General features: G+C 40.5%; 1 protein-coding gene across 8 annotated transcripts in view; it reads right to left on the bottom strand.

The window, feature by feature from the left end:
* The window catches only part of LOC133660024 (nck-associated protein 5-like), a 254,191-nt gene that overhangs the window by 109,477 nt on the left and 131,778 nt on the right, over nucleotides 1-12,936 (bottom strand). For all 8 annotated transcript variants that reach the window (XM_062063058.1, XM_062063066.1, XM_062063050.1 and 5 more), the window contains one exon: nucleotides 10,300-10,433. In XM_062063058.1, the coding sequence (XP_061919042.1) occupies nucleotides 10,300-10,433 (134 nt within the window). The remainder of the gene's footprint in view (nucleotides 1-10,299; nucleotides 10,434-12,936) is intronic.

Here is a 12,936-nt window from a genome sequence, read left to right on the forward strand (position 1 = left end):
GTAGACAACAAAAAGCCACTTGTTCACAACCGGACCCAAGTAGTATCCGCGAGCAAACAAAAACACAAGTTCACATTTCAAAGGGGTTGCCTGCACTGCAAAAAAGTCAAGTGTTCAAAAAACAAGAAGAAGAAAAAATACAAAAATGAGGGGTATTTTATTTGAACTTAGCAGAATTATCTGCCAATAGAACAAGAAAATTTGGCTTGTCAAGTAAAATTAGCTAACCTCAATGAACCCAAAAATACCTTAAAATAAGTATATTCTCACTAATAACAAGTGCACTTTTTGTGGTAGAAAAAATATATGTTGAATGCTCAATATGTTGAAAAATATTCTTAAATGAAGTAAATGCTAGTGCCATTATCTTGACATAATGATATGCAAACTTAAAACCAGCAAACTTATACTAAAAACTAGTTTATTGTTCTTAATGGAAAGGCAACAAGGCAAGCGCTTGTTACTCTCGGGGTCTCCTAGCCACTCAGGCAAATCATATTCTCTAAAAATGCATTTTTCCATAGATAACATGACATCATCACGCCAAGTGCGTGCTCTTTCAGTCAATTAGTGCGCATATATACAGCCCGGCCCCCGGCTAAATTGTTTTTAATTGTAATTTTAAAAAATTTACCTGAATGTGCATGAACTATTTCTGTTCAAAATTTTTTGAAATGTCACATGTCAAATGTTTAAATATTAACTGTCAGTTTACTGTACTGTGCCAACTGTACTACTATATGAGTACATGTTTTCTATTGTTTCATTGAAACTTATACTAAAAATTAAATTATTGTTTTTAATGGAAAGGCAACAAGGCAAGCGCTTGTTACTCTCGGGGTCTCCTAGCCCGGGGGTCGGAAACCCAAAATGTTGAAAGAGCCATATTGGACCAAAAATACAAAAAAAGTAATCTGTCCGGAGCCGCAACAAATTAAAATACTTATATAAGTGTTATAATGATAACAACACATGATATAAGTGGCTAATTAGCTATATTAGCCTACTATCAAAATGACTACGTGTCGCAGGCTGACGCAAATCTTCGTTGACAGAAATGTTGAAATGTACTATTTATTCTAATGGATTTATTATAATCTTTACAAGCTGGCTAACGTTTGCTGTGGTCTGGAACAACATGGCACACAAACAACTATTAGAAATGCAGCCAATATTACATACTGACAATGTGTCATGAAACATGCATATATAAATTAACATAAGTAAAGGAAATTAAATGAGCTCAAATATAGCTACAAACGAGGCATAATGACACAATATGTACATACAGCTAGCCTAAATAGCATGTTAGCATCGATTAACTTGCAGTCATGCAGTGACCAAATATGCCTGATTAGCACTCCATAACAAGTCAATCATATCAACAAAGCTCACCTTTTTGCATTCACGCACAGTGTAAAACGTTTGGTGGACAAAATGAGACAAAGGAGTGGCATAAAACACGTCTTTCTGTGGCAGCGTCGGAGAAACAAACTGTCGAGTCACAGTCCAAACAACGGTGAGTTCAAGGGCTGCTGAAGTTAGTAGGACAAAGCGGCGCTCGCCTAATACTCTCATCAGTGAAGCATAAACACAAACATAACAATTAGGAAGGTTTGTGTCGTGTTTGTCTTCCTACAGAAACCGTATTACAACAAAAAATGTATTTTTCACCCCATTTTCTTTACATTACTATACATTTTTGAAAAAGCTCCATGGAGCCGCCAGGGCGCCGCTCTAGAGCCGCATGTGGCTCTAGAGCCGCAGGTTGCTGACCCCTGTCCGAGCCGCTCAGGCAAATCTTATTGTCTGAAAATGCATTTTTCCATGGATAACATGACATCATCGCGCCAAGTGCGTGCTCTTTCAGTCAATTAGTGCGCATATATACAGCCCGGCCCCCGGCTAAAAAAAATTGTATTGTAATTTTGAAGAATTCATCTGAATGTGCATGAACTATTTCTGTTCAAAAAAAATTTAAATGTCACATGTTAAATGTTTAAATATTAATTGTCAAGTAAAATTAGCTAACCTCAATGAACCCAAAAATACCTTAAAATAAGTAAATTCTCACTAATAACAAGTGCACTTTTTGTGGTACAAAAAATATATGTTGAATGCTCAATATGTTGAAAAATATTCTTAAATGAAGTAAATGCTAGTGCCATTATCTTGACATAATGATATGCGCTCGGCATTACATTTCTTGAAACCAGCAAACTTATAGTAAAAACTAATTTATTGTTCTTAATGGAAAGGCAACAAGGCAAGCGCTTGTTACTCTCGGGGTCTCCTTGAACCCTAACCCTAACCCTAACCCTAACCCTAACCCTAACCCTAACCAACCCTAACCCTAACCCTAACCCTAACCCTAACCCTAACCCTAACCCTAACCCCCTAACCCTAACCCTAACCCTAACCCTAACCCTAACCCTAACCCTAACCCTAACCCTAACCCTAACCCTAACCCTAACCTCAGCCGCTCAGGCAAATCATATTGTCTAAAAATGCATTTTTCCATGGATAACATGACATCATCGCGCCAAGTGCGTGCTCTTTCAGTCAATTAGTGCGCATATATACAGCCCGGCCAAATTTTTCTTAATTGTAATTTTAAAAAATGTACCTGAATGTGCATGAACTGTTTCTGTTCAAAAAAAATTTAAATGTCACATGTTAAAGGTTTAAATATTAACTCTCAGTTTACTGTACTGTGCCAACTGTACTACTATATGAGTACGTGTTTTCTATTGTTTCATTGGAAATAAAACAGCAAAGTCCATTTGGCTGTCGTCTGTTTTAATTATGAGACACAATTGTGTCAAAGTCATGATTTTTTTAAATTTGATTAATTGTACTATTTTATTTGATTAATTGTGAAATTAATTGTAATTTTTGAAATTAATTTTGATTAATTTTTACTATTTTATTTGATTAATTTTAATTTAATTAGATTTTTTTTAATTATGAGACATTCATGTCAAAATCATGTTTTTTTTTTCTTGCTTGAAATAAGAAATGATTACTCTAAAAAAGTTGTTTTATACTTGTGAGTGTTGATGACACAGCTTTGCAACAGTTGATATTCTAGTTTCAAGCATGTTTTACTCAATATAGCTCATCAAATCTCAGCAACAAGCTGTAATATCTTACTGACATCATTTAGGACCAAAACACTAAAATAAGTAAAACACTCTAACATAAAATCTGCTTAGTGAGAGGAATTATTTTATCAGACAGAAAATAAGCAAATATCACCCTTATTTGAGATATTTCATCTTACTTAGATTTCACTTTTTGCAGTGTGCATATTACGGACAAAAAAAGCAGTACAATTTGAGTCAGTCAAGGAGATTTTGCACCATGACGACCCACACACTTAGAACCGTGCGCCAATAACTGAAAATAGCAGAGCAAGCAGCAGATGCCAGTAGGGCAAAGGTTCTTGTGAAGACACACCAGAAGCCCGGCTCGCTAAGTTGCTAATTAAAGTCATCCCACTGTTCTTACCCATCTGTCACCGGGGCGCCGCGCCATTGAGTACTCAATATAATAACCCGGTGAATGGCTAACCTTTCCTGTGATAAAATGGCAACCAAGGTAATCAGAAAGGTTAACCAACGAACGAGATATCTCTACAGAATCTCCTCTCTGGTCATCAAAAGCACCTTGAGGATTCTGGCGGGAACTCTCGTTCAACCCTTTTCCGATTACGCATGCACCTCCTGGTACCCTAGCACCTCCAAAACCCTCAAATTTAAACTCCAAACATCTCAGAACAAGCTAGTCAGGTTACTTCTAGACCTCCACCCCAGATCCCACCTCACTCCTACCCACTTCTCTAAAGTGGGCTGGCTCAAGGTGGAGGACAGAGTTAAACAACTTGCACTGAGCCTAGTCTATAAAATCCGCTACACCTCCCTGATACCGAAGTACATGTCAAACTACTTCCTTAACGTAAATGACCGCCATAACCACAACACCAGGGGGAGCTCCACTAACCACGTTAAACCCAGATTCCGAACTAACAAAGGTCTTAACTCATTCTCTTTCCATGCCACATCAATATGGAATGCGCTCCCAACAGGTATAAAAGAAAGGGCATCTCTATCCTCCTTCAAAACCGCACTAAAAGTTCACCTCCAGGCAGCTACAACCCTAAACTAACACCCTCCCCGGATTGCTAATAATCAAATGTAAACAATCAAATGCAGATACGTTTTCTTATGCCTTCTGATATCTCTCTCTCTCTCTCTCTCTCTCTCTCTCTCTCTCTCTCTCTCTCTCTCTCTCTCTCTCTCTCGCTCTCTCTCTCTCTATATGTCCACTACTTGCTGTCCATATCCTCCCCCCCCCCCCTCCACACCCCTGATTTTAAATAATGTAAATAATTCAATGTGATTATCTTGTGTGATGACTGTATTATGATGATAGTATATATGATAGTATATATCTGTATCAAGAATCAATTTAAGTGGACCCCGACTTAAACCAGTTGAAAAACTTATTCGGGTGTTACCATTTAGTGGTCAATTGTACGGAATATGTACTTCACTGTGCAACCTACTAATAAAAGTCTCAATCAATCAATCAATCAAAAATGGGTCGGTTTGTGGGAGTCAGAATCAGAATCAGAAATACTTTAATTTAATTTCCCCGTGGGGAAATTACGATTTTCAGCACAGTCCCATTACAGGGAGACAGAATAGGATCGCTGACGGGTCTGCCAACTTCCGGCGCCCCTTACCAAAAAAGGTGAGAAAAAGGTAAACGCTGGGAATGGGGGCTGAGAAAAAAAAATCAGTCTAAGGCCCCCCTCCCGCCCCCCTCTGTTGCGAGTTGTCGTGATGATATGTATTTTTCCCACTCCAGACTAGGCCCCCTTAGGAGCCCAGTCTAGATTGTATTTTTTTATTCATCTTCTTCCCCAGCGTTTTACCTTTTTCTCATCTTTGCCTTTGGCGACCCATCAGCGTTCCTGTTCTGTAACCCTGTACACTGTTTGTTTGTCTAATCTTGAACGGGTTTGTGCTGAAAACATAGTTTTGTTGTACTTGTGCAATGACAATACAGTCCTATCTTATCCTATCCTATCCATCGTCTGCTGTGGTGGGGGAGCACGGCCAGAGACAGGAGCAGACCCAACAAAGCAACCAAGGGAGCCGACTCCACCTTCGGCCGCCCACCAACTCTCGGCCAGTGTCCAGTCCGCATGGATGAGCGAGGATGCGTCTAAGGAGACCCAGGTGTCCGATACCTGCTCATTCATTTCAAAGATGGACGCTTTTGACCTCCCTCTCTCCTCAACAACACCTGAAAGTCAAACCTTGCTTGCATTGCATGCAGAACGACCCCGGGCCTATGAACATAACTCCACTACACCCAAAGACAATAGGCATATACACAAACACACTCCCCACCCCACGCCTTCACCACCGTTTGATTCCCCTTGATGACGGCTGAGTAGCGCTTTATAGCAGCAGTCGACCTCCAGTCGTCTGCTGTGGAGGGGGGAGCATGGCCATAGTTGCCAACCTTGAGACCTGCGAATTCGGGAGATTGGGGAGTTAAGGTGTGGGGGGGCGGGGATGAGGTGGGCAGGGTTGGGGGGGGGGGTGTTGTTTGGTGGTAGTGGGGGTGTATATTGTAGCCCGGAAGAGTTAGCGCTGCAAGGGGTTCTGGGTATTTGTTCTCTTGTGTTTATGTTGTGTTACGGTGCGGATGTTCTCCCGAAATGTGTTTGTCATTGTTGTTTGGTGTGAGTTCACAGTGTGGCGCATATTTGTAACAGTGTTAAAGTTGTTTATACCGTCACCCTCAGTGTGACCTGTATGGCTGTTGATCAAGTATGTCTTGCAGTCACTTTCGTGTGTATGCAGAACCCGCATTCAACATGTGACTGGGCCAGCACGCTGTCCGTATGGTGAAAAAGCGGACGTGTCGACAGGTTGTAGAGGACGCTAAAGGCAGGGCCATTACGGCACGCCCTTAATATTGTTGTCCAGGGAAGAATTGGGGAGAATGGTTGCCCCGAGAGAATTTCGGGAGGGGCACTGAAATTCGGGAGTCTCCCGGAAAACTCGGGAGGGTTGGCAAGTATGAGCACGGCCAGAGACAGGAGCAGACCCAACAAAGCAACTAAGAGAGCCGACTCCACCCTCGGCCGCCCACCAACTCTCGGCCAGTGTCCAGTCCGCATGGATGTGCGAGGATGTGTCTAAGGAGACCCAGGTGTTCGACACCTGCTCATTCAGCCAAGACACTGTGATGCCTTCTCCGTCCCGGCGCTCGGCGCCAGCTCCGCAGCCCCGTCTCTTCATCCCGCATCTCCTCCAGTCTCTCCAAACGGACTCTGGTGTGGCCGAGTCCCAGCAGCTGGTCTCCATGGCCAAAAGGCTCCCGGGAGGCAGATCCAGAAGTCCACAAAAAAGCACCGCAGAAGCCACAAAAGTGTCACCCCCTTGTCGCACAGTCCCAAAGGGTCCCGGACCAAAAGGCAACAAAACCCCACATGAAAACAAGAGGGAAACATCAGGAACACAAAAGAGCACAGAGCTCCTGCCACCAGCAGCCACCACAGCGGTGCCATCTTGGGGGAAAAAATTATAATAAAAGAATGCTCATTCACAACAACAACAATCCTGCTGGCTTTTCTATGTGCTAGTCAACCTCAGTGACCCCTGCTCCCTCCAGGTGTCGGTGCACAGAAATGACAGCGATCCACCAAGCTGACAATGAACACAACCCTCTCAGAATGACAACAATAGCCGAGCAGAGCCGTGAACATCTTGCCCTTGATAAGCACTTTTTTTTGTTCCTTTCCGGTGGGCTTAATGGAATCTTTGGCGAGTCTGAGCAGTCTGGCGCCCAATGAGAGCCATCCGTCTGGGTGACCTCGCGCTATGGCGACAAATTCATCTGAGACCTGTGCAGGACACAATCAGGATAAGCTTGATCTGTTCCTCGCCGATTAGGAGCTGCCGCACTATCTGCGAGGAGTTCCAGTCGAAGGTGAGGCCGTGGCACTACATCACCCAAATTATCATCGCGTGTCTGAGCACGTTGGCAGACGGGCAGATACCGGTCGGAATGAACAATTCAACAAAATAAAAGCCAGACACAAAAATGCAGCCTGCTACACTGCAAAAACTGCAATCTAATTAAGTTGAAATATCTCAAATAAGGGTGATATTTGCTTATTTTCTGTCTGATAAGATCATTCTTCTCACTAAGCAGATTTCATGTTAGAGTGTTTTACTTGTTTTAAGTGTTTTGGTCCTAAATGATCTCAGTAAGATATTACAGCTTGTTGCTGAGATTTGTGTGGATATTCATTTTTATTTTTTGCTATAGCATTTCCAGAATGTGTGGCGGGCCGGTAAACAATTAGCTGCGGGCCGCAAATGGCCCCCGGGCCGCACTTTGGACACCCCTGCTGTATGGATACTTTTGACCCGGCAGATTTGCTCACATTTTCAGTCGATCCATAATAAATTCATAAAAGAAGCAAACTTCATGAATGTTTTTTGTGAGCAACAAGTATGTGCTCCAATCACTACATCACAAAAAAATAAGAGTTGTAGAAATTATTAGAAACTCAAGACAGCCATGACATGATGTTCTTTACAAGTGTATGTCAACTTTTGACCAAGACTTTATGTCAGGGGTGTCCAAACTTTTTCCACTGAGGGCCGTACACGGAAAAATTTAAGCATGCGGGGGCCATTTTGATATTTTTCATTTTCAAACCTGAACAAAATTAATGGATTTTTTTTTTTTTTAACCTTTAGGGCTCCCGGGGACTATAAAGGGTCTCTTGTGTGTGTGCAGAAAACATCGCACAGGGCGATGTGATGCGTCTAGTGCAGTAGCCTTGGAGTAGTAGTACCTGTAGTTAGTGCATGCTGCATGCCGCTTTTGCTTGCTATGCTGCATGCTGCTTCTGCCTGATACTCATTGCTTTCAGCTAGTGCCGCCGGCTAGCCCTCTGTCTCAGAGGGCGAAAAGAGGAGCCGAGTGCATAAGCCTCCTCAGCCGGTACATAGCCTCTCCATTGTCAAGACTCGTACATGCCTCCTCGTGGCCACACACGGTAACTGGAACCTCGCGGTTCCAGGCTAAGTTGTACGGGATCTCGGAGCAGCAGGGGGCCCCAGAGACGGGGCATGCAGGCCCACCGGTGTGTGGACATGCCCTGGTGCCCAGTCAACCCCTGTCCCAGCTATGGGTAAATAACCCCAGCTATGGGCGAATAGTGAAAACCGCCTCAACGGTGGACCAGGCGGAAGATGGCGGCAGCGGAATGCACCACAACGGCTGGGAAGGCGGATGAAGGCTGCAGCAAAGACGGGTCCCCAGTCGTCTTGGTCTCCATGCCACTGGACCCTGGCCCGCTCAATGCCAAGGACTGTGTGGTGGCTGACCGTGCACCAGTCTCCCCACATTAAAAGATTCCACGCACAGGCGTCCTCCATATCCCTACGGAGGACAGTCATACTCGTTTCGAGTGACCGCCGACGACGACGACGACGAAAGGGTCTCTGTCATTAAACTGTTAAAAATAAGTCAAATTATTATTATTATGTTTTATTTAAAGCTTACAGTAAATCTCTATATCAACTAGAGGTTGATATAAAGTAAAAAAAAAAGAAGGTTTTCTGTCAAAGACAACTTTGTTTTTTATAGTAAAACTGAAATATGCAGTATTATAGCCTTAAAAGATCAATAATGCAGGACACCATTGATTTTAATTCTTTAATATTTTTGAGTAATCACAGTGAAAAGTTAAATAAAATCCTACTAAATATATTTGGGATCCAAAAGGTGCCCCACTCATAAAGTCATACATTTGTATTAGTTTTTTTTTTACATTTAACACTTAAATTACGAGATCAACTTCAGATATATCTGTCCATTTTACGTTTGAACTCTTATTTTGTTTGTTTTATGCTCTTTTGTCGAATAAAACGTTGATGTTTTTATATGGCAAACACACAATATATGCAATATTTTTCCCACATAAAACATTTTAAAGTGATAATTTTTAACTAATAATTCATTATAACTAGGGATGTCCGATAATGGCTTCTTGCCGATATCCGATATTCCGATATTGTCCAACTCTTTAATTACCGATACTGATATCAACCGATACCGATATCAACCGATATATGCAGTCGTGGAATTAACACATTATTATGCCTAATTTGGACAACCATGTACGGTGAAGATAAGGTACTTTTTAAAAAAAATAATAAAATAAGATAACTAAATTAAAAACATTTTCTTGAATAAAAAAGAAAGTAAAACAATATAAAAACAGTTACATAGAAACTAGTAATGAATGAAAATGAGTAAAATTAACTGTTAAAGGTTAGTACTATTAGTGGAGCAGCAGCACGCACAATCATGTGTGCTTACGGACTGTATCCCTTGCAGACTGTATTGATATGTATTGATATATAATGTAGGAACCAGAATATTGATAACAGAAAGAAATGGGGGGAGGGAGGTTTTTTGGGTTGGTGCACCAATTGTAAGTGTATCTTGTGTTTTTTATGTTGATTTAATCAAAACAAAAACAAAAAAAACAAAAAAACCATACAGATAATTAAAAAAAAACGATACTGATAATTTCCGATATTTCATTTTAACGCATTTAGCGGACATCCCTAATTAAAACATAGATTTTTAGTCTTTTTTTTTTTTTTTTTTTAGCAATGGCAAAAAAAACAAAAATAAACAAAGACAAAAGAAAAAAAAAACAGCCTGCATGGCAGCTTTGTGTCAACATTGCAACTTCTTCTTGTTAGATTTCCCCTCATTCCACTTTTTTAAAATGTTTTTTTTAATTTTTGCAATATTATCAACGTTGCAAATTTTGCAGAATGTGCGGCGGGCCGGTAAAGAATTAGCTGCGGGCCGCAAATGGCCCCCGGGCCGCACTTTGGACACCCCTGCCGTATGTGAACCACCAAAAAAATGCTGAGTTATGAAGATAGAACATATGAGAGTACTGTTGCATCAAAGCCTTTTAAATATTCCATCCCACCCTTGCAGAAGAGTCATTAAAGTGTGAAGTGCTTTTTTCTAATGAGAAGATAAGCAGCTAATTTGAAGTCTTAATGTGAACACTCCTGCATGACCACTGAATGCCTATCGCCAAATTACGGGGGCTCCGGACGGCTGGGGGGGGGGGAGGAGAAAGCGTTGATTGAGCACGTTGCACTTTGTCCTGCTCCTGGCGGGCCGGAGTAGTCACGGGGCGACGACAAGGTCAGGTGACCACGTCGAGCTCACCTGGAGAATTTCTGCTGCAGGGAGACGATCTGCGCCCGTCCTAGCTCCGATTCCTCCGTCACTTCCCGGAGACGCTTCTCGCTCTCCAGACGCAGGCGGCGCTCTTCCTCTAGCTCATGGATCAGCTTTTCTCGCTGCGGAGGCGAGCAAAAACATCAACATGTCACTGGAAAGCGTAATTGCAAGCAGGTGCATGATAATCTTAATTAGTTCAAATGGACCCAAGTCAGGCCTGCGCAATTATTTTGACTCGGGGGGCCACATTTAGAGAAAAAAAATGTGTCTGGGGGCCGGTATATCTATTTTTAGGAACACTAATACAAAACCTCACAATAATGTCTGGTTGAATGCTAAAAACCGCTTTGGTACAATCCTAATATTATAATTAATAAAAATGTGGTTAAATAGACAACATGGAAAGACAGAGGTATTACTAAACCTCATCATATTATTAATAAAAAACTATTTTAAACCGTTCAATGATTTAGTTCAGTGGTCCCCAACCACCGGCCGGGCCGCGGACCGATTGGTACCGGGCCGCGCAAGAAAATATATATTATTGTTTTTTTTTTTGTTTTTGTTTTTTTTTAAAAGTTAAATCAACATAAAAAACACAATATATACATTATATATCAATACAGTCTGCAGGGATACAGTCCGTAAGCACACATGATTGTATTTCTTTATGAAAAATAAAAAATAAAAAATAATTCCAACCCAGCCCCCCCCCCCCCCCCTCCCCCAATATAATGTATCCAGAAATCATTTTTTACATTTTATCTCTTTAAAACACGCCGTAAATAAATGCATATCCTCCGAAAGTATGTCCTTAAATAGCCATGAACTGGAAGATGTACTTTTTAATCAACATACAATTAAGAAATGAATTAAACTATTTTATGGAATAATAAATGTACACCACACTAGAAATGCAAATGATGCATGTGTTCGGAAATGGATGATGGACTTAAACATTTTAGATGAAAGAGACATATCATGGAATGATATTTGGAAAAATGCCAATAAGCCTTTTAGAAGCATTAAAGATAAGCTGACTCAATTTAAAATCAAATCAAATCAAATCAAATCAACTTTATTTATAAAGCACATTTAAAATTTACCACAGGGGTAGCCAAAGTGCTGTACAATGGGCAGGTTAAAAGATAATACGAGAACCGAGCAAACACAACACAACACAAACAGAACACGATAAAAAATAAATAAATAAAATAAATAAAACATAAAAACAGGTTCACAGCAGGTGTATTATGGGGCGCCATTGCAGGATGGATATCACTCAGTGTTAAAAGCCATGGAATAAAAGTATGTTTTTAAGAGAGATTTAAAAACAGGAAGAGAGGAGGCTTGTCTAACACTAAGAGGTAGGTCGTTCCAGAGCTTGGGAGCAGCAGCGGCGAAAGCTCTGTCACCTCTAAGCTTCAGCCTTGTGTCCGGGACCGTCAGTAGCAGCTGATCGGCTGATCTTAGGGATCGGGTGGGGCAGTAGCGCTGAAGGAGGTCGGAGAGATATGTTGGCGCGAGGTTGTTTAGACATTCAAAAACAAATAAAAGGAGTTTAAAATGTATTCGGTAACGCACAGGGAGCCAGTGAATGGACGCTAATATAGATTTAAGATATTGAATAGATTGTATTTTACATCTTCTCAGCTGTCTAAAATTGGTGTAGTAGATAGCAAGTTATGTATGAAGTGTCGGGCAGCTGAAGGAACTCTTGTTCATTTATTGTGGGAATGTCAGAGAATAAAAGAGTTATGGTTGAAAACAACAAAAGAAGCAATCACATTCCTTAATATAAACATCCCAATGACACTGCAAACGTGTATTCTTGGGGATCTCCATCAATTTAGTAATGTGTCATCAAAGGGTAAAAATGCTTTTCTTTCAATATGCATAATAACAAAAAGGGTAATATTTAAAAAATGGATAGATGTCGATAGTCCAACTCATACTGACTGGTACACACAAGCTATGGAGATGATATCAGTAGAACAAACTGCATTTAGTTTAGATAATAATGAGTCATATATTGGAATATGGGATCCATTATTTAAATTTGTTTCAACTGTTAAATTAACCAAAATATGACTTATTATATCTTTGTGGAAAATGTTGGACACAACGTGTTGTCAAGTTTATGAGATGCAATACAAGTGTAAGCCACTTGTTCATTTCTAATTTTTTTTAATTATTTTTTAGTAATGTTTTTAATAATAATAACAGTGAGGGTTTTTTAATCACTGCTATTTTGAAATTGTTGCTAATATTGATGCTGTTGTCAATAATGTTCATTTTTGTTTCACTACATTTGGATTGTTCCGTGTCCTTAATTGCTCTCAATTGCTCTGTTTATTGTTGTTCTTAATGTTGCTGGGACGGATTTGGTTTTGGAATTGGATTGCATTATTATGGTATTGTTGTGTATTGTTTTGTTGATTGATTTTTTAAAAAAAATGCTAAAAAATGTTATGACAGACCGCCTTAAAAACATAATGGAATTTTACATTTTTCTATGAACCATAAAACACTGAGTATTGACAAAATATGAACGTCACACCCCCTTTCGATCGACATATTTTACAATCAAGTGAAACGCAACAAAAATGCAACAAACAGTGA

The sequence above is a fragment of the Entelurus aequoreus genome, linkage group LG01 (assembly GCF_033978785.1).
Source record: "Entelurus aequoreus isolate RoL-2023_Sb linkage group LG01, RoL_Eaeq_v1.1, whole genome shotgun sequence".
In the NCBI taxonomy this organism is placed as follows: Eukaryota; Metazoa; Chordata; class Actinopteri; order Syngnathiformes; family Syngnathidae; genus Entelurus; species Entelurus aequoreus.